The following is a 25,734-nucleotide window of genomic DNA, read 5'->3' as shown; positions in this document are numbered from 1 at the left end:
TGCAGCTGGGGGGTTCTCAGAGCTGTCAAGGCATGCTGTGTTTCTCAGGACAAAGAGAGAAAGTGGAGTGAGCTGGGGGCCCTGCATTGGGTGTCCATCACCAGAAGGACCAGCTGGGAGTTGGTGTGGATCCACGCAGCATCATGGGTAGAGCTTAACAACGTATCTCTTAGCGGAAATATGAGAAGTGGGACAGGTGACTATAGTATCATTTGCACACATGAAAAACACCAGCATGCAAAACAATACTCATTTTGAAAAAACAACAACAAAAAACAAACACATCAGAATGGTTCCTGGACCAGGTGTAGGGAATGGGAATATAGAGAAAAGGGGTAATAAATAAACAAATACATAAAAGGAATGCAATGTTGCATGGAAAAAAGGAAAAGAGTCAACCTTCCATCCTTCCAACCTGGCACATGGCCCCTCCTTCCTCCCTCTCTTCTTTTTCTGCCTTCGTCCCACACAACTTCCCCCAAGCTCATCACTGTCTGCTGGGTATCAAGGCTGGTGTCCTAGAATGTCCCTAAAGGGCCAGTGTGTTAAGGGCTTGGTTCCTGGCCAATGATGCTACTGGGAGGTGATAGAGTGGGAGATCTTAGGTCATTGGGACCATTCCCTAGAGGGGATCGTGGGTCTCTTCTCTGTCATTCCTGGCCTCATGAGATGAATGATTTCCTCTATCTGCCCTCCCTCCATGATAGGCTATCTCATCCCAAGCCTGAAAGCACAGAGCCAAATGATCATAGACTGAAATGGGTAAAAATTACATTTTATGACTGCATTGTACAAAGATGGGCAAAATCCATAATAATATAGTCATTATTATTCTATTTGTTTTTTCTTCTGATAAGTGTGCATGCTCCAGAGGAGGGGTGTGCTGGGGATAGAACCCAGGACCTCACACATGCTAGGCAGGCCCTGCAGCATGAAGCAATAACTCCAATCCCTCTTCTCAAATTTTAAGAAATTTAGATTAAACATTTTCACAGGCTGCTAACCTAATAGACGGGATTTCCCTGTCCTGAGATGTCATCTGCTAAATCAGAGGGCCCAGCTAGACTAGAACCCAGCACTTGGTCAGGCAGACTGGCTCTGTCCCTCACTCAGGAGTCCCCCAGCAACCATACTGGGTTCTCTTTGCCTGGGTGAACACCACGTTCCCCCCTGCAGTGGGCAAGGGCAGCTTGACAAATGTTTAACAATTGGCTTCCTGAAGAAAAAGCCCTGGTCTGTAGCATTTGCTCATTTCCAAGGTGAAATAATCCCACAGCCAGTTTTAAGCTGTTGCTCTGACATCATTCAATGGAAGCTGGAAAGAGATATGTGGTGCTTCCATTGTACAGAAACCACCTCAAATATAAACAACCTCAAGAGCCCAGGGGAAAGCAAAATAGAGTGAAAAAATTAGGAAGTGATAAGTTTTGAGTATTTATTACTTTTGTTTTCAACATAGTTACTTCCTTGTAGGTTTTTTTACTTCCTTGTAAGTATTTATCATTTAATTTTTAATAATCCTGTGCTTGATAACTGACTCACAAAAATTCCTCAAAGCATAACTAACAATCACCTCTGGCACACTGGTCCTCCACCGTACCAGCCTATAAAGGCTGGGGACCTCGGTGATCACAGAAGACTACATTTCCCAGAAGCCCCCTCTCCCAGGACCAGCCCTCAGCTGTAACCATGGAGATGGCTAACAGATAGTGAGGCTGTCCACAGAGGGTAAGGAGACTGCAGGGGCCTGGGGTGGCTGGATTGCCTGGCAGGGGGAAGAAGAAGCAGGTAGGGTAAGAAGCTTCTTTGAGCTGGAGCCCCCAGCCCTGATCTTTTTGGGAAAGTTTTGTTTTATTTTGGGGTGTGTGTGTGTGTGTGTGTGTGTGTGTGTGTGTGTGTGTGTTTAGTGGGGAGGCGGAGGAGGTTGCTGCTAGGGAGTGGTGTGCAGGGCCTGTGTTAGTCAGGTTCCAGGGAATTTTGAGGGACACTCCCCCCACGTTGGCTGTAGCTGAGGAGGAAATAAAGTGTCACAGGTCTGGCTCCAACCCCATCTCTGACAAAGGTGTTCCATGACCCTGGGCTGAATGCCTGCCCCAGCTACCCCCGACCCCTTGAGCTTCTTCCCATGCTATTTCCTTGCTCACCACTTCCCCACCCCCACCATCCCTCTAGAACTTTGCCATCTCCTGAGGATCTGAAACACACAGGTTTCAGAGCCAGAGGTATGTGGATTCATATCCCTAATCTGCCACTTACTGCTGTGACCTTAGGCAGTTCACTTAACTTCTCTAAGCCTCAGTCTTCACATCTGCAAAGTGCATCCCGTAAGATTGTCTGCCTCTTAGAGTCAGTCAAGGTTAAACGAAGCCCTTAGCATAGGACCCGGCCGGCAGCAGCTGTGCAATAAACTGCACTCCTTGGAATGGTCCCCACCCTACCAGCTGGCCTCCCTGGGCTCTGCTTCTCTGCCTGAGATGCAGACAGCTGGATCTGGCGACGAGCTGTGGTGCTTGGCTGGAGGGAACTGGAGTCCTGACCAGGCCCTACTGGACAGGAGACCTCACCTACCTGGGACTCAGGCAGGCTGACCTCCTGCAATGAGTGCTTCTAGCCCTTCCTGAGTCCCAGGACACATTGTCAGAATTGGACAGAAGGGCGTCCCTCTTTCTGTTTTTGAACTTCCAGCTGGGCTAGTTAGGCCTCACTAGCCACATTGAAGTTGTGTGCAACTTTATTTTCCTGTTTTTATTTTTTAACAGTGCAGGAGATGGAACCCAGAACCTTGCATATGCTAGGCAAGCGCTCTACTTAGCCACACCCCCAAAAGTCCCCATTTTTATTGCAGAAAGAGAAACTGAGGCCCAGAAGGGGTGAGGGCCCACCAGGAGCTGTTGGCAGAACCAGATCTTCCCCTAGCAAAGCTCAGTCCTGACAGGGGACTGTGACTCAGCTCCCCAAGAGGCAGAGCTGGCCTGGGCAGGGGTGAACAGTGGGGAGCTGGGTACCCCTTTGCCCTAGCCCCTTTGTGTGGTGCTAGGGATTCAACCCAGAGCCACATTCATGCTAGGCAAATGCTTTGCACTCAACCACATTCCAGCCCACCCCCCTCTTAGTGCTGGGTCCTCTCCAGGGGGACAAATCTGAGGGAACCCTGCTCTTTTATTTCCATGCCCCCAATGTCTCCCACCATTACTGGTGGGTCAGGGTGCTGGACCTTTGTCCTGTTTGCCATTAGGAAAGCCGATCTAAGGGCTGGTGGTGGAAAGGCCCCAGCTGGAGGCAGGGGACTTCTGGGTCACCTGGGATGGCATTGGGTAGCCTAAAATAGGGATCCAAGGAGAGGCTGAGTTTCCAGATGCACTGGAAATCTGGAGGTGGCAGTTGGGCCTCAGTAGTGTTACTAGGAACCCCAGCCTCCTCATTTCTCCACTGTTACTGTATCCTTAGCAGGCGGGCTTGGTGCTCATGTGCGGACTCCTTACAGGCAAGCCCAGGCTGCCAACCTCCTGCCTCATGTGCATGCTTCAGGCAGGAAAAGGCGAGGGGGCCTCAGGTCCTTAACTCACCACCCAGCAGCTTCTGCTCACTCTCATTGGCCAGTACCAGGTTACCTCACAGGCCAGGACAGTCTGGGCATCAGAGCATTTCAAACCAGGCACATTGCTGGCCCCAAAAAGTGGGTTCTGCTCTAAGGAAGAGGACCTGCATTCTTGGGTAGGTGACCAGGAATCCATGTAAGCGAGGCTGTGCTCTGTGGCCATAGGCCAGGCCTTCCTGGGGGTACCTGAGCCTAGATAGCATCTCAGTGTGGACCAGAGAATGATGACTGTTCCTTGGGCTGTCACCCCACGTCCTTTGTCAAGGTGCCTTGGCAGCAGCCTGCTAATGCTCTCTCTGTGCCTCAGTTTCTAGTTTGGCAAGATGAGATATCATTCACCTGCCACCTTCTTTTTTTTTCTCTTTTTTTGTCATATTTTTTATCACCTTACTATTTGGAATAATTTTCTTTAAGCCAAGTCTCTTATTGGCCGTAATGAATATATCTTAATAGGAAACATTATGCTATGTAGCTTTAATAGCATCACTTGCCAGAAAGAGAAGGTAACTGTTAAAAAATAAAGATAATGACAGCAAAGCCACATTAGGGACTTTGGGATAGCTGCTCCTGCCCAGGGGTGCTAAGTGTCTCCAACCTGAGTCCTAAGTGCCTTTGTTGATTTGCAAGTGGTAGAAGTGTTACAGATGTGCCAAAAGTGTAGATGTGTTAGAAATGTACCAACCAGAGACTTTCTCCTTAATTTAATGGAAGTGTAGCAGGGATCACTTCCCTAAGTGATTGAAACCGCCCGAAACCATGCCCAAGGCCATGCAGGTGGTCTGGATGGCTCCTGCCTGGCCCGACAGGAGTGGTGCTGAGAACATCTGTCCTTCCCTCCAGAGACATCATCTCCAGACAGCCAGAGACAACCAGAATGGAGGTCCTGAAGGAGAAAGTGGAGGAAGAGGAGGCTGCCGAGCGGGAGGAGGCTGCTGAGCGGGCTGAAAGGGTGGAGAAAACGAGGCCAGCGGAGGTGCAGAAGGAAGAAGCCACCCTGACCCAGGAGATGCTCCGAGACCTGGGGAAGCAGCTGTTGGAGATTCAAATGCCCACACCAGCAGAGCCCCCGTGAGTGTGTCAGGGTGAGGGCAGACCAGAGCTGGGAGCCGGAAGAGCCAGGCAGAATGGTGGTAATCAGCCTGGGAGGAAGATAGAGGACATAGGGGAGTTAGCTAAGACTGAGGGCTCTGCTTTCAGGTGGTCTGGTCCAAGTGCTCACCTGCTTCTCCATGGCAGTGTAACCTTAGACAAATCACTCAACCTCCCTGTGCTTTCCTTCATCAGTCTAAAAGTGCTGGTGCTAGCCAGTGGTGCACATCTGTAATCCCAGCTACTCACTCAGGGGGCTGAGGTAGGAGGTACATGTCTGGGGCCTGCCTGGGCAACTTAATGAGACCTGGTCTCCAAAGAAAAAATAAAAAGGGTTAGGGATGTAGCTCAGGGCTCCCTGGGTTCAATCCCCAGTACAAGACGGAAAGAAAGAAGGAAAGAAAGAAAGAAAGAAAGAAAGAAAGAAAGAAAGAAAGAAAGAAAGAAAGGTGACAATAATGATGCCTGGCTCCCAGGTAGCTGTGAGGATTAATAAAGAGGTCGACAGCGGGTTCCCTGAGTGCCCAGCACAGCCTCACTTGGACTGATGCCATCTGCATTGTGGTGCAGGATCGTAACCAAGGACACCGTTGACATCTCCAACCTGCCCCTTTCCTACAAAACCAACACACTCAAGGAGGAGCACTTGCTGCAGGTGGCCAACAACTTCTCCCGCCAGTACAGCCACCTGTGCCCGGACCGCGTGCCCCTCTTCTTGCAGCCCCTGAATGAGTGTGAAGTGCCTGTAAGGCTGGGACCAGAGGGCTGGGCCCAGGGTGGGGCGCACAGGATAGAGGGAGGTGACACTGGTTCTCTGAGGTCTCCACTGAATAGCAGGTCTCCTGCCAGTCTTGAGCTTTTAGTCCCTGCAGCATAACAGCAAATGCCAATGAGCCACATGCTCAGGGTCACTCAGCCCTGCAAGCCCAGGCCCACTGTAGGAGGCAGTGCTGATTGCTGCAGGGGACATTGAGGCCTGGGATTAGCAAATCAAGGGAAAAAGGGAATGGAATGAGGTTTGAATGGGGATCTGATTGCTGAAGGTGGCAGTTGACACAAATGTTAGAAATTTCCATGTGGGCCAGATAAAACGGGGCAGAGGGGCACTGTTGGCCTGTGGGCTGCTGTTTTGCAACCTTTGGATTAATTCCATGCCATTCCATCTACAGATGGGGAAACTGAGGCCCAGAGAAAACCAGGGAGCTGCCTAGGGTTACAGGGTTGGAAGGAAGAAGCCAGTGCTTTGGTCCTGGTGCAAGTCCTGGTCTATTTTGTTCTGTTTCTCTGCCCTTTCCCTGCTGGGGTCCACCTCTAAAACTGGAGCACACCCGGGAGCTGCTCCTACCCAGAACCTCTGTAGGCCTCGGCAGGGCCTCACACTTGGCAGGAGACCTGATCTACTTCAGCCCTGACTTGCTGGGTCACCTTGGCCAGCTCACTTAGCCTTTCTGGGCCTCAGTCTCCCCCATTGGTACCTGGGGGTTGGAGGAAGGGATTCACTCAGGCCCTCCCAGCCGAGAATCTGAATAAGCTTGTTCTGTCTCAGTGCTGATCATATGATAGGTACCTCCAAGCCATTGCCACTGCTCCACCGACAGCTGCCATATGCCAGACCTGGACGCTGCCTTTCCAGCCAGGGGCTGCTCTGCTACCCCAGGGCCCTCAGGCCTGGCCTGCTGCATGGGCCTCCATTCCCCGGGTCTCCCTGTGCTTTGGAGGAAAGAGGCCACTCCAGGTATAGGATTTCAGGAGTCCGTACTGTGCGTGGCCCCCTGGCATGATCTCTCCCCTTACAGAAGTTTGTGAGCACTACCATCCGGCCCACACTGATGCCCTACCCAGACCTTTATAACTGGGATGGCTGTGCCAACTTTGTCTCCAACTTCCTCACCAGGGTGCCTCTGCCTGACCCCCTCAAGCCGGTAGGTGCTCTGCATGGGCTGCATCCATAGCCACAGTAGACCTAAGATGAGAAGCCAGGCAGGGTCTGAGGGAAGGATGCTCAGCCAGGCTCAGGACACAGCTCCTCAGAGACCCTCTATTGGGAAACAGGCCCAGAGAGAGTTGGCTACTCGTCCAAGGGCCCCTGGGCACTGCCTCTTTGCTTCTTCTGCCTCTTTCTGCCTCAACCGCCTCCATGACTCTAGAAGGTGTAGAAAGGCATGGTGGGGGGATGCCCAGCTGCCTGTGGCCCTCAGTTCAGCTCCCTGGACAAGTAGGAGACACTGAGGGTCAGTGGCCTGGCCATGTTGATCACCCACTCCACAGCCCTCGCACCTGTATTCCTCAACCACGGTGCTCAAGCACCAGAAGGGGAACTGCTTCGACTTCAGCACGCTGCTCTGTTCCATGCTGCTTGGTGCTGGCTACGATGCCTACTGCGTCAATGGGTATGGCTCCCAGGCTCTGTGCAACATGGACCTGACTCGGGAGGTCTGCCCACTCACCGTGACACCCAAAGAGGTACGGCCAGTGTCCCCAAGGATGCACAGATCCCGTGCTATGCCATCATCCTTAAAAGATCATGTCTCTGCCCTGGCCACAGGGATGCACCTCAGTCACTAAGCTGCCCCTTGGCTGCCCTCCAGTCCATACTCCAAACCACTGGTGTTTCTCGGTCCTCAGCATCACACACAGCCCATTTGTCCACACTGGCTGGCCCTCCTGCCTCATGAGACTTAGTTTAAGCTACTATGTTCCACTGGTTAAGACTGGTGAATGCCACCCCCCACCAAGACCTGTTCCACATTTACCCTATGCATTTGACAAAAATCCACTTACCACTCACATCTAAGGAAATAATGGATGTGTGAACAGAGATTTTATTCTCAATCCTCTCCTCCTACCCAGGGAAAAAGGCCCTTTTTATTAGAAAAAAAAAAAAGTGGCCCTCCAGCAAGTGGTGGTTTTTTCCCCCTGTGGCCAGAGCTGCTGTGAACACATGACATGCTCTTAAACGAATTTTAGAGATCAGAATCTTCAAGCCATTGCTTTACATGCGGAAAATAGTCCTGCTATAGTGCTTTCCATGAGTTGGATGGACTCCAGGACTCTGTGATCAGGGTCAAGCTGCCCAGGAGACCCAGGATGGGGACTCAGGGACCTGAGGCCTCCAGCAGGAAGCACGGCACCTGCATCACTGAGTCAGCACCTGAGCCCCAGGCTCAAGTGGAGGGAAGGCAAGGAAAAGGGGGTCCCCAGGCAAGCCTTGCTCGAGCAGGTCCTGCTTCCCAAGGAAAGGTGGATCAAAAGCTCCAACATGGCTGCGGCTTCAAAGGCCTCTGAGCTCACGAATTTATTAGCCAAATGTTAATAATCAATATTATATCAACAAGTAATTGATGCAGAGAACTTCATTTTGCAGACCATGTTTATGTCCACACACTCGGTTACTCCTCACAATAGCCTTGAGTGGTAGATGTTATGGCCCTTATTTTACAGATGGGTCTGTTGAGATGAAATAGGAAGGTAAAATCACATGGCCCAAGTCACACCACAGGTGCAGGGAGACCCAGGGACTATAGTGGGGTGTGCTGGCCTCTAAACCCTGGAGATTCCCTGTTTCTTCCTCCAACTGCCACAGGCCCACTTCTGCAGCTCCTGCCATGCTCTTCCCTAGAAACACTTCCACCACCTAACACGTTTATACACACACGGGCACACTCACACATGCACATCTCCACTCACATGTGCATACCCACACACACACACTTCCTTCTTGGGCATGCAAATTCATACCTTGAGTCAACAGGTGAAACCCTCCAATGACAAGATCTGAAAAATCCGACACTCCATAATTTGCCCCACCTTCTGTGTCAGATCCAGGTCACACTAGGCTGGCGTAGGGAAGGAAGAGGAGAAACTCCTGCCTCCTGAGCCCCTCCTTGCCCTGATGGACACCTCATGTGGGCATTTTCCTGTCCCCCGCAGCACAAGCCTGCAGAGAAGTTTCCTAGTATTCTCACCCAGTTTACGGAACAGCCTGAGACCCAGAGGGTTCAGATCCAGACCTTCCACTCCCTCTGCTGTAGGGGCCACTAGGCCTGCAGGCTCCAGGAGCAGCTGCCAGGCCCTGGTGCCAGGCCCGAGAGGTCTCAGCCCTCGGAGCCTTGCAAAGGGTGTGGTGCAGGGCCAATCACACTTCCTCTCTTGCTGGATGACAGACAGTCAAGAAGAAAGAGAAGGCACAGCCCAAGAAGTACACCATCAAACCGCCACGGGACCTGACCAGCAGGTTTGAGCAGGAGCAGGAGATCAAGAAGCAGAAGGAGGCCAAAGCCCAGGAGGAGAAGCGGTGGTGGGAAGAAGAAGAAGAGCACCTTCTGGTGGGTCCCCTGTGGCCTCCACCCCGCTGGGCGGTAGTGGCCACTGCTAGGGACACCCTAAGGACCATGATGGGCACAGTTCTCCTGGAAGGATGAGGAAAGGAAGCCAAATGGTTCCTTTCTTTGGATTCACCCATGAACTCTTTACCTAAGGAAAGAATTATCCTACTTTCACCCAGAACCTCGACACACAGAGCCAGGAGAGCCCCAGTACCTAGACCCGCACAGAGCCCAGTTTGTGACCCCAGACCTAGTTGCGCCTGCCCCCATTTCATTCATTTAGACACTGGGCTCAGAGGTGGGTGATGGAAGCAGCCAGGCAATGGTCCCTCCTGTGGTTCCCCAGCCCCAGGGAGAGGTCTGGACCCCCGAGCCCACACACACACCCAGCTGGCAGGTGGTCACCACCACCTTCTCTGTGCAGGAGGCAGAGAGGGCGAAGCCTGACCCCCTACATGGCCTTCGGGTGCACTGCTGGGTCCTGGTGCTGTTGGGGAAGCGAGAGGTGCCTGAGAGCTTCTTCATCGACCCTTTCACTGGCCGCAGCTACAGCATCCAGGATGATCACTTCCTGGGCATCGAGAGCCTCTGGAACCACAGGAACTATTGGATCAACATGCAGGACTGCCGGAACTGCTGCAAGGTGCCCTGTGGTCACGGGGTAGTAGGCATGAGGGGAGGGCAGAGGGAGGTGTGGGGGTGGCCTGGGGAGAGCTGCCTCCTGGCCACAAGGGCATCTCACTTTCCCGTGGCTGAATCCTCATAGCCTGTGCCATTGGCCATCAGTAACCATTCTGATAAGATTAACATCTCCATTTGGACTTGTGCGTCCTTTAAAAATGTCCATTGTCTGAATGAGCTTTTTTAAAACTCCATATTGGAATACAAGCTATGTGCTGTCACATGTGCACACCCTAAGCATTTAGTCCAGTGGATTCCTATGGATGGAGCATGCCCTTATTCCCTGCATTCAGATCAAGAAAGAGAGCTGGGCATGGTGGCACATATCTTTAATCCCACCACTGAGGGAGGCTGAGGCAAGAGAATCTCAAGTTATGTGTGCATGTATTTTTAACTTATCTGACTGACTTTGACACACACACACACACACACACACACATGAATGTATGTTTTTAAATTTTCACACCCTAAGCCCTCCACAGAGCCAGGACCAGCACCTCAGAAGGGCCCTTGCCCCCCGCCCCGCCCCCCGCCTGGCTGGTCACTAACCCCATCATTGAGCACTATCCCAAATCTAAGCACATCCATCAGTTTCATCTTGTTTCAGGATTCTATGAATTGAATCATACAGTGTAGATCCTTTATGCCTGCATTTTCTCCCCCTAGCTCTTTGTGAGACTCATCCACATTTTGTGTGTAGCTGTGGTTTGGTCATTTTCATTGCTTATTAACTCCCCATTATTTAAGCATGACAGAACTTAGTTTTCTATTCTATAGTTACACATTTAGATGTTTGGATAGTGCTGCTGTGAACCTTTTCCTACATATATTTCAGGAAACACGTACTCATTTTTGCTGAGTAGATACTTAGGAGAGGCACATGTCTCATTTTAGAAGATTCTGCTCATTTCTAGAATCACTGTGCCGGTTACACTCGCACCAGCAGGGGTGAAAGTTCCAGGAGTCCATCCACGCCTCGGGCCTTGTCGTCTTAGCGATTCCAGTGGGCCTGTAATGGTAGCACTGCGCCAAGGCAGGTGCCCAGGAACAAGACAGGCACAGCTCCAGCCACAGGGTACCCCCGGTATGGTGGAGAAGAAAACCAGTAAGCCCGCTGGACTTGCTGGACTTGAACTCGGCCTTCTGGCTCGGAGTCCTGCACTCTTCTTATTTCCAAGGTCCTCTATTCCTGACCAGGCCAGTTTCCAAAGGTAGATCCTCAACACTTTTGCTCCTATTCTAATGTGACTTCCAAGGGACTACTATCACCCACTGTGGGAGACAGGCGGAGTGAACACACAGTGGAGGGAAAATTGTCTGTGTCTGGGAAGAAGTCAGAAGCTGGGTGCAGTGCCACATGCCTGTAATCCCAGCATTCTGGGAGGCTGAGGCAAAGGATCACACATTCTCACTGGGCAGCCTAGTGAGACCCTGTCTCAAAATAAAGAATACAAAGGGCAGGGATGTAGTTCAGCATGAAGGCCTTAGGTTTAATCCCCAGTACTGAAGAAAAAAAGTTCCAAGACAGAGAAACTTCTACCTTCAGCAGATGACACTTCACCCCTACCGCCCTTAAGGACCCTGATGTCAGGGTCTCAGTTCTCACAGAGGTAGGGAAACAACACTTAGCCAGGGCCACGCAATAAGTGTTAGCTCTTAGCACTCTTGTTTCACAGATAAGGAGACCAAGGCTCAGAGAAGCGAAACGCTTCTCCCACGCCACACAGAAGGGGCAGGGCTGAGCCTGTCCTCTCCAGAGCCAGTGTCCCCGAAGGGTAATGGCCCTGTAGACACTGCTGTAGTCCTCCAGCCCCTCTTCCGGCCTGCAGGTCCTCATCCTGTCCTGGGGCACCTACACCCCCAACCTAGCACACCCCGCACCTGCGCCAGGTGAGGGACAATGATGACAGAGATAAAGGAATTATGAGATGAAGGCCAGAGGGGCAGACATGCATAACTGAGGGCCTGAAGGAAGAGATCCTCATGGTCACTGCCACATGAGCCCTGGGGGAGAAGTGCTTGTTCCTCCCGAGAACCTTGAAATGGCATGGGGGGCGGTGGAGGAGGAAGGAAGCCTGGGGCACATTGGAGGCAGAAGTTGTCCATGCAGTGATGCTTTTTCTATAGGAACAGAACTTTGAGTAAAGGAGCAACATATACCTACTGTTTACCACTGATACTCGTGCCAGAGGTTAGGACAGAATGGAAAGAAACACAAACATCTGTGTAACTGGGTTCCTCTTGGCCACACTTTGACTATCCCCAGCTACTGTTGCATCAACGGGCCCCCTGGCCCTCCTTGTCCTCAGTTGTCCCACTTCTCCAGCCACCACCCCAGCTAGGGCAGAGTGGCACTCAGCATCCCTCCCAGGACTTGAGCAGGACAGCAAGCAGGAGCCCCAGGGCCTCCTGAGCACCGCTGAGTGCTAAAGCTCCTCGCAGGCAGCAAAGTTAGTCTTTGGTCTCCTGGAACACGGTGGGGGTGGCATGTCCCCTGCGAGGTGGATAGCCACAGAGGTGCTCCCCACCCACGGGAACTGTCTGCTGAGGAAACAGCGATCCTGACCTCAGACAGGTGGGGTGAGAGGAGGGAAAAGAGCAGCCCTCACCTGCCTGGGTGCACCTGTGCCCCTGCCAGCTCCCTTCTCCCTGACAGGAGTAAGAAGCACAAGGAGGCTCTTCTGCAGCCAGCCATTCCCCGAAGGTTGCCAGATCCCCTCTGATAAAATCTCACTGGTCTGACTGCAGGCTGCTCCCCAGAGGTGCAGAGTGACCTCACACCCAGCCTGTCCCAGCCGGCCAGGAATGTCACCATGTCTCTCCCAGAGACTGGTGCAGGATGTCTTTGTAGGGAAACTGGGCGATGGGAAGGGAGTGCTGACCCCTCCTCTGTGGGGCCTCAGTTTCCCTGGACGTGGACGCTCGGGCCACCTGGAGCTGTCCCTGCTTGCCTCTGGGAGCTGTTTCCCAGATCCTGTGGAGCAGGTGGAGGTGCAGGGAAGGTGCGGAAGTGGGGGAGCACTCAGCTGATCCCTTCCCTCTCCAGGACTTGGTCTTTGACCTGGGAGACTCTGTGAGGTGGGAGTACATGCTCTTGGGGACAGATAAGCCTCATCTGTCCTTGACTGAGGAAGAGGATGAAGGGATGAATGATGACAATGACACAGAAGATCTGGTGAGTCTGGGAGGGGTGGGGAACAGGGGAAGACTTTGCATGCTGCCTTGCTTCAGGCAGCCTGAAAAGCTCCCCCAAGCCATGTGTGCGTATGGAAGAGGGACCAGGTGGACCGATTACAGATCCTTCAAAGCAGAAGGGCTGGAAGGTGCCCTCATCTTATAGAAGGGCAAACTGAGGTCCAGACACATCCAGTGAGCCTGCCCAGGACTCCCTGTGTGGGTCAGAGGAAGGCTGGGCCTTGAGTTTGGGCCTCCTGCCCACCTCCAACAACCTACCCTGTTCAGGGGCTGTCCTGCTCCTATAGAAAGCTCAGCCTCAGAGTGGGGGCATGAGAGCCTCTTTGCCAGCCCCTGGGAGCCCTAGGGTCGACCACTCTTCAGTTTCATCCCGAGGAGCCACTGTGATCCCCCACACCCTGCAGGCCTTTCTTGTCTGTCCTATCAGGTCTTCTAATTGTCACTGGCCCAGCGCTGTCCCCAGATCCTAGATCATCAGGCTCACCTCTGCTGTCCCAGCTAGGGGCCTCCCAGGCAGGTCTGTGTGGGAGGCTCAGGGGCCCCAGGGCCTTTTGTCTGGCTATGTGACCTTGGGCAAATGTCCTGTCTTTGGGAACCTCAGTTTCCTCACCTGTATGCGAAATCAGAGGAGGCACCTTCATAGTAACGATAATAGGTACATTAGGCTGCCAGGGTTGCTGTAGCAAAGTACCACAGCTGGAGGAGCTTGAACAACAGAAACGTGGGTCCCCCAGTTCTGGAGGCTGGACGTCCAAGATCAAGGGGCAGCAGGGCTGTCTCTTCTGAGGCCTCTCTCCCGGGATTGCAGATGGTATCTTCTCCGAGTCTTCACATGGTCTCCTCCCTGCATGAGTCTGTGTCCTGACTTTCTCTCGTAAGGACACCAGCTCTATTGGATTAGGGCCACTCTGAGGGACACATTTTAACTCAGTTACCTCTTTAAAGACTTTATCTCCAAATGCAGTCGTGGGGGGGGGGTCTTCAGCGTGTGAATTTGAAGGGACACAAAGCAACGCCTGTGCGACAGGCAGCATCCACCTGGTCCCCACTGAGTATCCAGCTCTGCTCTGGTGCTGAGCCTGAATTCACGCATTTAAACCTCCACGACCCCCAGGAGAGGTGGATACCAGTGTCATCATCCAAAATATTACCCATCGTCCCCTTCTACAGAAGGGACGCTTACACGCAGTGGGGCTAAGTAACTGACCCAAAGGGACACAGCCAGTAAATGACAGAGCTGGGATCTGAACTTAAAAGCCTGGCTCCAAAGTCTGGGTTCTCAACAGCTGCTCTCTTGGGGTCACTTGAAGGAAACTGAACCTGCAGGTGTGAAGTGCCTGGCCTGGGCAGTGCTGTGACTGGCTTGGAAAAGGGATGGAGCGCTCTCTCCAGGGGGCCTCCCCAGCAGTAAATCCCGGACACAAGCGCCCCCTGCTGGCCCCGAGGTGCAGCCTGGCCCCTGGAGGTCCCATACTTAGTGCTGTGCCACAGTTTCAGTCCCGAGCAGGGGTCCGTCCTTGGGCTGGGAAACCCTGTTCCACCAAGACTGACAGATGCCATCTCTAGGAATCAGCACTCAGCCACCTCTAAGATTTCTGCCAGAGCTCACTGCTGACTTCTTTCCCACTGTGTCTCCTGAAGAAATCACAATTAGATGGCTAGGCATTGCAGATCTGAGCAATCTTTGTGGGAGAAAAGTTACACATTGAGAAAGTCTCATTCAAGTGTCTGTGTGTACCTAGTTTGAGGGCCATTTGTCTACACCAGGCCTTATTTTACAGACGGGAAAACAAAGACAGTAAGAATAACAGCCTGGCAGTAACCCCTAAGCCCTTTAGATACTGAGCCCTTACATCACTGAGCCCTCTCAAGAGTTAAGGGAACTGAAACTCAGAGTAGTTAAGGGTGGCAGCCTTGGTTAAGTGGTTAAGCAGCTGGCTGCCTAGCTGGCGTTGGACAGGGGTGGGGCTGGGTCCACCTGACTCCTCAGGAGTGTGGGCCACGCCAGACAGCGGGCAGGGCTTGCTGCCTGAGCTGACTCCTCCTGACTTCCGTATCTTGGGTTGCACTCCTGACCTCCACCTTCCCCAGGCGAGCTGAGGGCCCCTTGCCTTGGCTGGGGTGGGGACTGAGGCCAGCACCACCCACCCGACCCCTCTCCCCACAGGACAAGGAGAACCAGGATAAGAGCTTCGATATGCCGTCCTCATGGGTGGAGCAGATCGACATCTCCCCAGAAGGTCTCTGCCAATGCGTGTTCAGTGCTTTCTCCAGAACCATCCCTGGACTCCAGGAAGGTGTCCGTCAACAGCCAGCCGGGCAGGGCGACAGGCAGAGGCTGCCCTGGCCCCTCCTCTCCACGCTTCCTGCACTTCTTTCCCTCCTATCTTCCCTCCCTCCCTCGCCCCACAGCCAGCTCTGTGGCCAGGGCCTGATTCATCTGACCCACAGTAAGGGCTCAGTCGACATCAGGACCCCTAAGGACTGGAACACAGCCCTTCCCTCCCTCAGATGCCCATCTGGAGTGGCCATGTGCAGTACCCACAGCAGATGGAGCAGGGTGTCAGGACCTGGGAAGGGCAGGCAGAGATGGCAGGAGAGTAGGCACCGTATGTCCTGTGCTCAGGTCTGCTGCCTGCCTAGGTGCCCATCTGGGAGCCCCAGACCGCAGGGAGGGCACAGGCCATCTCTACAGGGGGTGGGTACTAGAGAGGAGGAGGAGTACACAGGCCAGCCTGGGGTAAGTGACTGGGCAGAGGGCAGGCAGAACACTGAGCTAAGTTTTGTTTTTGTTTTCTTAGTTTTTTGAGACGGGGTCTTGCTATGCAGTGCAAGCCAGCCTTGGACTCACTAGGGAGCCCAGGCTGGCTTCAGATTCACAGTGATCCTCCTGTTTCAGCCTCCTGAGTGCTGGGATTATAGACATGTGCCTCCGCACCCGGCTCAGTGGGCTAAATTTTGAAGGACCTGGATTCAGCCCAGCAAGGGCAGGAGGTGACTGTGTTCCTGGCAGAGGGATCTGCACAGGCGAGCACCTGACAGTGACAATGGTGCGGCCGGTGCCCATCCTCTAGTCCACGTGAATCCCATTCTTGGGCAGATCTGTGAACATCTCTAGGTCTGGAGCCAGTGGTGGTGACCATTCTCTTCTTCCTAGGAGGGGCTCAGGGCTTGAGGTGCTTAGCACATACTGCTATGGGGTGGATGAGTGGCCAGGCAGGTTTGGCCCTCCCTGCCCCAGACTGGAAGGAGAGACCCTAGCACCTCCGTGCCCACTCACAGCATTTGAAACCCACTGCCTGAACGGGAAGAAGGTGCTGCATTACAGGAGGGCACAGCTGGAGAAATGGGCCCCGTACCTCAACAGCAATGGCCTGGTGTGCCGCCTCACCACCTACGAAGACCTGGAGTGTAAGGGACAGTGCTGGCTGGGGGCTGGGACAGGGGCAGCTAAGCTGTGGGGGCAGGAGAGCTGGGTCCCCAATATGCCCTGCGACTTTGGGCATGTCACTGCTACTGTTAGTGTAAATGTGAGCTTTGCTAACTTCTGTGCCTGGAACAGTGGGAGGCTGGCCTAGCTGCAGCGAGCAACCTTGGGCCCCACAGGTACCAAGATTTTGGAGATCAAGGAGTGGTATCAGAACCGGGAGGACATGCTGGAGCTGAAGCACATAAACAACAGCACAAGCCTGCACACTGACTACTTCAGGCCGGGCCACCCCCGGGCTCTGCATGGTTCGTGGAGCCAGGAGCTGGTGGTGGGGTGACACATGCCTTAGAACAGCCTCCACGACAGTGGGGTGTTGGGGGAGAAACCAGCCTCCAGGTATCTGCTCCCTAAGCAAACCAGATATGCAACAGGGAACTTGGAAGATCTAAGGAAGCATGGCCAACACTCCTGCAGGAAGGTCAAGGCCAGGGTCATGTTCCTGCCTAGAGGTCAAGGCTGGGATTGGGCAGAAACCCGGCAGAGGGCACCCAGTGTGGGCCACATTTAGCGTGGGTGAGGATGCTGAGCAGTAAAGCCAACTAACCTCCCCTTCAAGGGCATCACGAAGGGCAGAGTGTGCACAGTGTGGCCACGGCCTGGAGCCCACGAGCTTGGGGAGGGAGGGAGGGGGATGTCTTAGAAGAGAATCAACATCCCTAGCCAGCAGTTCACCAAAGAAGAGTATAGAGCCAATATTCATTGGAAAAAATGGCCTCATTTGGTAGTTGAAATTTAAAAAATGAAATTAAACTAGTAAGGGACCATCTGACAGCCCTTATGCTGGCAAAGATGAAAAGTTGGTCCTGCTGGGAATGAATGGGTGTGGGAAGCAGCAGACAGTTGCTCCCTGTTGTTGCTGGTAGGTCACCAATTGGTTCAGTTTTTCTAGAGGAAAATCAGGCAAAATAGATTAATAATAGCCTTGGACTGGGGTGTGGCTCAGTGGTATTGAGTGTGCTTAGCATGCCCAAGGCCCACGTTCAATCCTTAGCTCTCAGAATAATTATGACCTTAAAATGTGGACACTTTTAGGGCCGGCGATTTAGCTCAGTGGCACCACGCCTGCCTCACAGGCACAAGGTACTGAGTTCAATCCCTGGTACAAAAAAAAAAAAAAAAAATGTAGACGCTTTTTGACCCAACAATTCCACTGTGGAGTCTTTAGTCTTAGCAAATAATGGGCAGGAACAGAAAACTGCATGGTGCAGGTGGTTATCATGGTGTTGCTTTTAATAACAAATGACACAAATTAAACACTCAGCAATGGGGAATCGGGTCCAGCTACCGTTCATCTGTAACGTGGAGCCACCTCCTCCTCCTTGGGCCTGGGGTGAGGTCACCACATCAGCAGTGTGGCCCCTGGTCCTCACGCAGGTGTCTCCCTCCACCAGTGCACTCATACAAGTCCATGGAGCCTGAGAATGACCGTGTCATGGAGTTTTATGAAACAGCCCGTGTGGACGGCCTGATAAAATGGGAGGAGACTCCCAGGACAATGACTCAGTACTATCAAGGACGCCCAGACTTCCTCTCCTACCGCCATATCAACTTTGGGCCCAGGTTCAAGAAGCTCACTTTGACCAGCACAGAGTCGAACCCCCGGCCCATACTGGTAAGAGTTCACTGAGCTTGGGGACAGGCTGCCTGCCTTCTGTGGTGCATAGCAGTCACTCCAGGACAAGGAGAGCCCTGACTCTGGAGGCACTGATGACAAGCCAAGCATTCTACCAGCTGTATGATCCCTGGCTGACTGGGACCAGTCTGAGCCTTCAGCCCACAGGGCTATTATCTCCTTCTAGTTCTAGACAGATACACACCATGACCAAACATCGGGAAAATATGGGGCAAATATAAAGACAAATATAAAATAGAATGGCATCCCAGACATCACTGGATTAATAGGTTTGGTCTTGAGGATCTTTTCTAACTTAACTGACATCTGTGGGTGGGTGTGGGGGTTAGAAACCCTCTATTACCCATTTCACATTAAATTGTGCATTTTTTCTCTGCAAATAATTATACATTATTTGGCAACTGAGCTTAATGGCTGCATCCAAAGAAGCTCTGTCTAGCAGTGAGAGATGTCTAGTGATGGAGTAGGCTGCCTGGAGGGGGGTGAGCTCCCCATCTCCCCATCTGAGGCAACCAAGCAGTCTTGTTGAGGGAGCTGGAAAAAGGCTCCAGCACCATGCAGGGCTGGGGGGGACCTGGCCCTGAGAATGCATGGGGACCCAACAATCCATTGCTGGGGTGTTCTACATGGTCCCCAAACAACCCTAGACTTGTGTCCTAAGTGTCTATTGCTTCTGCCCATGGAGAATCCACAGAAATGCCCTTCTCCTCATCCTATGTATGTTCTGGCCCCTCAGAAAATCACAGAGCGGTTCTCCCGAAACCCAGCGAAGCCCGCAGATGAGGATGTGGCAGAGCGTGTGTTCTTGATCTCCGAGGAGCGCATCCAACTGCGCTACCACTGCCGTGATGACTACATCACTGCCTCCAAGCGCGAGTTCCTGCAGCGCTCTGAGGTGGACAGCAAGGGCAACAAGATCATCATGACATCAGACGTGTGCATCAGCTTTGAGGTGGGCCGGGCCTGTGGAGGCCATAGAGTGGGTGAGAAGGGATTGGACCCCGTGTCCTGTTAATGACTCTGCAGAACCGAGGTGGACGCCCCTGAAGCCAGCCCGGAAGTTTATCTCTGCCCCAAGGGAAAACCCACAGCTCCCATCTGTGACCCTTCCCTTTCCCCCCAAAATGAGAATCCAGTAGGCTGAGACCATTCCTCATGGTCCCTGTCCCACCCCTGGTCAGTGCAGGCCCCAGATCCCAGGGACACATGCCAGAGGGGAGAAGATTCTTACCTTCTACCCCTGCAGTGCCCAGCATCCTTGTCAAATCCACACTCTGCCAGCACATTTCCCAGCCCCTCTGTCTTTTACTACCTGTATTTTTAGAAATGGGCAAACTGGCCCAGGGAGGTTAAGCATTTTACCTGAGCTCACATGGCAGGAGTAGATTTGAACCAGATGGTCCCAGGCCCACGGGCCTCTCTGTCACTGTGATGGTTCTGGTCCCAGGTGGAGCCCATGGAGCACACCAAGAAGCTTCTCTACCAGTACGAGACCATGATGCACCTGAAGAATGAGGAGAAGCTGTCCAAACACCAGGCCTGGGAGTCCGAGCTGGAGGTGGGGGCCCACAGGAGAGAGGGCAAAGGAAGTAATAGGGGGCATCTTAATCATACTTTGTGTCACTTCCCAACTCAGGTGCTGGAGATCCTGAAGCTTCGAGAGGAAGAGGAGGAGGCACACATACTGAACATCTCCATCTATGACACCAAGCGCAACGAAAAGAGCAAGGAGTATCGGGAGGCCATGGTGAGCCTCTCTTCCAGCCCTGTCCTGGCCTTTGCTGGCCCCTCAGTCAGGATCCAGGCCAGCTCCCCTCCAAGGCCTGTAGCCAAGCCAAGGCCTGTGGTGTTCAGAGAAAGAATGCAGATCCTGCTGACCTAGCTGCCCCCCACCCCCCAGGAGCGTGTGATGCACGAGGAGCACCTGCGGCAGGTGGAGGCCCAGCTGGACTACCTGGCTCCATTCCTGGCCCAGCTGCCCCCGGGTGAGAAGCTGACTCGTGTGCAGGCTGTGCACCTCAAGGATGCGTGCCTCGGTGACTTCAAGCAGCGGCTCATCGACAAGGCCAACCTTATCCAGGCCCGCTTCGAGAAGGTGTGGTGGCTGGGGCAGGGAAGGGGAGGAGAACTTGGTCTCCTCATCCAGAAGATGGGCCCAGGGCTCTCAACCCAGCACCACACAGATCTGTGAGGGACCCATGAGGGGATGAGTTTGTCAGTGCTTGGGGCTTTCAGATGGGTTGTTCTTCCTCGCTCTTGTGGATGGATGGATGGAGGGGAGGGAAGCATGATCAACGGATGTGTGGGGAGATGAATGAATAAACAAGTGTGTGGATGGGTGGACAGCTAGACAGGGAGATGGAGAGATAGGCTAAGAGATGGACAGGCAGCTGGATGGGCGGGTACATGAGAGGATGGATGGATGGATGCAGCATTACAACTCCCAATCCTCGACTCCTTTCTGTGGGTGAGGCACACACCACACAGTTCCCATGCAGGGTCTCACTTAGACTTCACATAGAGAACCACAAGGAGCAGGGGTAGGGGACAGTAAGCTTCATTTCAGAGAAAGGAAATTGGAGGCTCTGAAAATGTCCATAACTTGTCCAGAACATGTGGGTGACCCTGCTTTGATCTCATGGACATGGCATCCCTCTAAACATGACTTCTATCCAAGACTTACTGGGAGCCTTGTGTCTCGCTCTCTGGCTTGTGGAGGGTTGGCAGGGCCAACCCCTCTGGGGCTGTCTGGTGACCAATGGGATGGCACCTGCAGCCTGGGTGAGGGTCATCTGGCCCCGCTTGTCTCGCTATGGCCACAGGAGAACCAGGAGCTGCAGAAGAAGCAGCAGTGGTACCAGGAGAACCAGGTGACCCTGACACCAGAGGATGAAGACTTGTACCTGAGTTACTGCTCTCAGGCCATGTTCCGTATCCGCATCCTGGAGCAGCGGCTCAATCGGTGAGGGGGTGAGAGCCAGAGAGGACCCTGAAAGCTGCACCCTGGCTTGGTAACCCCCACTCCCCTCCTTCCTCCCTCTGTTTCAGACACAAGGAGCTGGCCCCCCTGAAGTATTTGGCGTTGGAGGAAAAGCTCTACAAGGATCCACGCCTGGCAGAGTTCCTCAAAGTCTTCGCTTGACTCCTCATGGGCACGTGGAGGAAGCTGTCAGAGATGAAATGGAAGCCTATCCAGCCCAGCCCTGTGCACCTTACACCCCACTGATGCCCATTCCCTCGGGCCTGGCCCCTCGGTCACACTGCCTCCCACCTCTCATCGTTTTCCTGTAAATAAAAACATTTTTTACTTGCCATTTGTGCCTCGGATGCATAAGCTGCAGTCCATCTGTTCTCCCGCCCTTCTTTACCTGTAGCCTGGGACCACCCCCTTCCCACCCACCTCGGCTGTCTTCCTCGTTTGCTTCCTTCTCAGTTGGAAGGTGAAGTTTCCACAGCACCTCTGCACACGGTCCCACGGCCACTGCCAGCAACCCGTTAGACCTCCACATGGTGAGGTGGCCCCACACCCCGAGGGGGAATGGTAAAGCCAAGGTGCACACTCCAGAACACAGGGGCTTGATGTGAGTGCCAGGGCCTGAATCCCACTTCCTCTTCTTACTGTTTGCCCATCTGTGAAATGGAGATGACACTATTGTCTTAAATAAGGCTCATGAAGCATAGAGGACTGGAAATGCCAGCCAGAAAGCACTCAGTAAATGTTAGCTTAAAACATGGTACAGGCAAATGTGGTGGGGCACACCTGTAATCTCAGCACTCAGGAGGCTGAGGCAGGAGGATCACTGAGAGTTCGAGGCCAGCTTTGGTTATAGTCAGTTCAAGGTCAGCCTGAACTACATAGAGAGACCTTGTTTCAAAAAGGGGAAGGGGGCAAAGGACATGAAAATCAAATTCATTAGTCTCCAGGGAAATAAAATGCCACCACACATCAACCAGTATAACAAGTGCTGGTGAGGATGGGAAGCAACAATAACTCATAAACAGCTTTCCCACTGAAGTCCAAATCAGTACAAGCACTGTGGGAAACTGGCAGTGTCTACTGAAGTTTAACTGTGGCCCAACAGTTCCACTTCTAGGGTCAACTCTGCCAACCTGCTGTAGTTTGGATCTTGAATGTGCCTGAAAGGCCCAGGTATTGAAAGAGTTGGTCCTCAGGGAGGTGTTGCTGGGAGAGGGTGGAGCTTTAAGAGGTGGGGTCCAGCAGGAGGGGCCCCAGAAGGAACTTCAGTACCCCAGTATCTTCCTCTCCCTCCTTCTTTTGCCCCTGGCCATGAGGTGGGTGTTTTGCTTTGCCACGTGCTCCTGCCATGATGTGCTGTCCTCCTACCAGAGGCCTAAAAGCAATGGGTCTGCACAATCATGGACTGAAACCTCCAAACCTGTGAATGAAAAAACCTCTTGTCTTCATAAGTTTATTCCCTCAGGTATTTTGTTACAGTGATGGGGAAGAAACCAACAACATATCACCCACCCGTCCATTCATCCAGCTATCCACCTACCTAATGAACAAGGGGAAACAGCAGAAGTAGAAGCCAGGTGTGGTGGTGCACACATGTAATCCCAGCACTCTGGTAGGCTGAAGCAGGAGTATTGCAAGTTCCAACCCAGCCTGTGCAATTCAGTGACATAGAGAGACCCTGTGTCAAAATTTTAAAAAGGGCTGGGTCTATAGTTCAGGGAAAAGGTCTTAGGTTCAAATCCCAGGACCAAAAACAAGACAGAAACAGAAGACAATTATCCACCAAAAGACATGTACTAGAATGTTTACAGCAACACTATTAATAAGAGGACCAGCCAGGCATGGTGGCACATGCCTATAATCCCAGAACTCAGGAGGCTGAGGCAGGAAGAAAGCCTCGAGTTTGAAGCCAGCCTGGGCTACATATGAACTCAAGGCAAGCCTGCACTACAAAGCAAGACCTTGTCTCAAAACAAAACAACAAAAAACTAAGAGCACCAAACTAGAAACTACCCAAATGCTCATCAACAGTAGCACTGAAAGGATAGGTGTGGTGATACATGACTGTAATCCCATCTACTCAGGAGGCCGAGGCAGGAAGATCACCAAATTCAAGGTTGGCTGGGGCAATTTAGCAAGAACCTGTCCCAAAAATAAAATTAAAAGGGCTGAGAATGTAGCTCAGGGCCAGGGTGCTACTGGGTTTAATCCCCAGTAGCAGGGAGGAAAAGCATTGAGACATAAATTGTGGTTGTGTAGGGGAAAGGAGTCTGTAAATAGGGAAAGGCCTTATTGGGCTTTCTGGCTAATCCTGACTAGAAAAAGTTAAAACTTTACTGAGATTGCAATTAACAAGACAAGAGAAAGCTGATAAACCAGGCAGGCACCCTAACCAAGTTAGCCTAGCCAGCCCCAGCCCCTCCCCACCTAACAAAGGAGACAAGGGGCAGCCACTTAAAAGACAGCTCCCTCCCCCTTCCTCCTCCTCCCCCCTCCCCCTCCCCTTACCCCTTCCTACGCCCTCCCATATATATATATTCTATATTGTTTCTTTTTATTTAATTGCTAACTTGACCTTGTATGTAAAGTCCTTTTAAACCCATAAATTTCAAAGGTCTTGACAGGACAAAGGAAAAGCAAGGCTCATGTAGGAATTTGCACATAGATCATGACACCCAAATTAAGGGTTCTTAGGGCCTGAAATAGCCAATCAGGTTGATGACAAACGGGGGGGGGGGGGTGTCTTTCTGCCACACTAATAAAAAGGGCTGGGAACAATGCGCCCATGGGTCCTCCATCTTTCCAGAGCCCTCTACCTTCTCACAAGGTAGCTGTGTGTCCCCTGCTTCTTTTCTTTCTTTCAAAAAAGGTTTTTGTTTTCCTTCTGTAAACTTAGCCTCTGTAATCCTTTACTGGGGCTGGGTTTACGAATCCTAGTGAGCTGCTCAGACAGCAGAGTAAAGCTGAGGTGTGGTACACACACCTCTGGACACAACAGAAGTAATGCTTAATCTGGTTAATCATGATTACTAACTCCAATGGTTTGAGAGACAGCTAGATTAGTAAAGCGAACTTGTGGGAGTGGTTGGTAGGGTGTGCAGCGTGAGCTTGGGTTTCTGTCTGGTCCCTGGCCCCTTTCTCTCTGGCTCGTCCTCACCCACCGTTTTTAGGCTGCCGTGAGGTGAGCAATGTTCTCCACCGTGCCCTTCACCATGATGCTTCTGCCTTGGATCCTGCTCTCCATGGACTGAAACCATGTTGTTTATGTCAGGTACAGTGGACCCTCAAGCTACAACTGGGACAACTGGGTTAATTAGGTTAATGGAAGACTCATTTGTCTCTTGTTTTCTATAGTGTGAATCCAGGTGAACATCCAGATCTCAGCTGTACTGACTTATAACCAACCCTCCCTCGGGAACTAATGGAGTTCGTAAGTCAGGAATCCACTGTATTTCGCTCAAGCAATGAAAAGCTGACTAGTGAAGTTGTCTTGAGATTTTTTGGGGGGTTATCCTAACTGGTTAGAAGAATGCTACTGGCATCTAGTGGGTGGAGACGAGGGGTGCTCATCCCATAAGGCACACGACAGCCCCCTACAACAAAGGATACCCAGCCCCAAATGCTAAGAATATAGAGGTTGCTGTAGAGCAATGAAAAGGAATGAGCCACAATTACATGGGATGACACAAATTTCTCAAGTATAATATTACTAAAAGATTCCAAATACAATAACGTATACACTGTATGATTCCATTGTGTAAAAAACAGGTGAAATTAATGGATGTTAGAAGTCAGGATAGCGGTCATTTCTGGGGAACGAGGGTTAGAGACAGAGAAACACTGGGGGAGCATCTGGGTGCTGGTAATATTCTGCTTCTTGACCATGGTGGTGGTATTTGTGAAAATTCACCGACCTTGCACAGTATGTTACCCGGGGTATGTGTACTATACTTCGGTGTTTTAAAATGCATGTCATGAGTCTAACCAAGTCTTTGGACCTAACTTCCAGTTAACAAGAAATTCAGGAGAAGTGAAAGGAAAATTATACTAGAAGAAAACAGATAAATCCTTTAAGTGGGACAATCTTCAAGGTAAAAGGCTTCATTTCTTCAAGAGATTAGTGAGTTAAAATAAAAAGGTTGAGGAAAAGAAATAGAATGAATTTTAAAGAGCCAAGTGTGTTGAATCTGGATTGGTTCTTGTTAAGGAAATTTAGATAAAACCCATGGCTTCTAGGCAAGTAATCTACCACGGAGTGACACCCCCAACCAGTTTCCTACAAAAAAAAAAGTGTTAAGTATATTTTGGGGGTGACTGACAGGATACATTTTCTTTGATGTAACAATGGTTATGTAGAATAAGGGCCTTATTTTATTTTATTTTTTGGTACCGGGGATTGAACTCGGGTCCTTGTGAAACCACTGAGCTAAATCCCCGGCATGGGCCTTATTTTAAAGAGCTACACGCTCAGGATTGAAATGTTATGTTATCTATAAATTTCAAAGGGTTCTGGAAAAAATACACAAAGCATATGTAGCAAACTGTTGGCAAGTGTCAAAATCTAGGTGGTATCATAGAATCTTTTCAAATTTTCTCTGTAATTCTTTATAATAAAAAGCTGAGGAGGAATGCAGGCTGACCAATATTGGCTCGATGTCATTCTCCTAATCAGTTATTTCAATAAATTCCCGAACAGAACCACGTGCGGGGGACGTGGACCCTCTGCCTCTAGTGCGGCTGCTGCTG

The 25,734-nt window shown here is 51.9% G+C and overlaps 1 protein-coding gene across 9 annotated transcripts; it reads left to right on the top strand.

Moving 5' to 3' along the window:
• Window positions 1–1,687: 1,687 nt before the first annotated feature.
• Window positions 1,688–21,343, top strand: Drc7 (dynein regulatory complex subunit 7). Of its 9 annotated transcripts, none has more exons than XM_013071608.3 (18): window positions 1,688–1,728; window positions 4,439–4,666; window positions 5,258–5,432; window positions 6,484–6,609; window positions 6,956–7,150; window positions 8,851–9,012; window positions 9,437–9,655; window positions 12,740–12,868; window positions 15,056–15,185; window positions 16,171–16,299; window positions 16,495–16,623; window positions 17,770–17,990; window positions 18,748–18,963; window positions 19,459–19,569; window positions 19,648–19,758; window positions 19,912–20,106; window positions 20,834–20,973; window positions 21,060–21,343. In XM_013071608.3, exons 2-18 carry the CDS (start codon window positions 4,473–4,475, stop codon window positions 21,151–21,153), a joined length of 2,676 nt encoding a protein of 891 aa, XP_012927062.1. In that variant the 5' UTR covers window positions 1,688–1,728; window positions 4,439–4,472; the 3' UTR covers window positions 21,154–21,343. The 9 variants fall into 9 exon arrangements, with proteins under 9 accessions (XP_012927062.1, XP_004843208.1, XP_021112656.1 ...); XM_004843151.3 differs by having other exon boundaries at window positions 1,713–1,788; window positions 15,056–15,128; XM_021256997.2 differs by having other exon boundaries at window positions 1,713–1,788.
• Window positions 21,344–25,734: the final 4,391 nt, after the last annotated feature.

The sequence above is a fragment of the Heterocephalus glaber genome, unplaced genomic scaffold, assembly GCF_053883595.1.
Source record: "Heterocephalus glaber isolate CG9 unplaced genomic scaffold, H.glaber_assembly_v1.0 deba00000071, whole genome shotgun sequence".
Classification (NCBI taxonomy): domain Eukaryota; kingdom Metazoa; phylum Chordata; class Mammalia; order Rodentia; family Bathyergidae; genus Heterocephalus; species Heterocephalus glaber.
The sequence above is the reverse complement of the archived record's forward strand: the minus strand, read 5'-3'. Positions and strand labels throughout refer to the sequence as shown.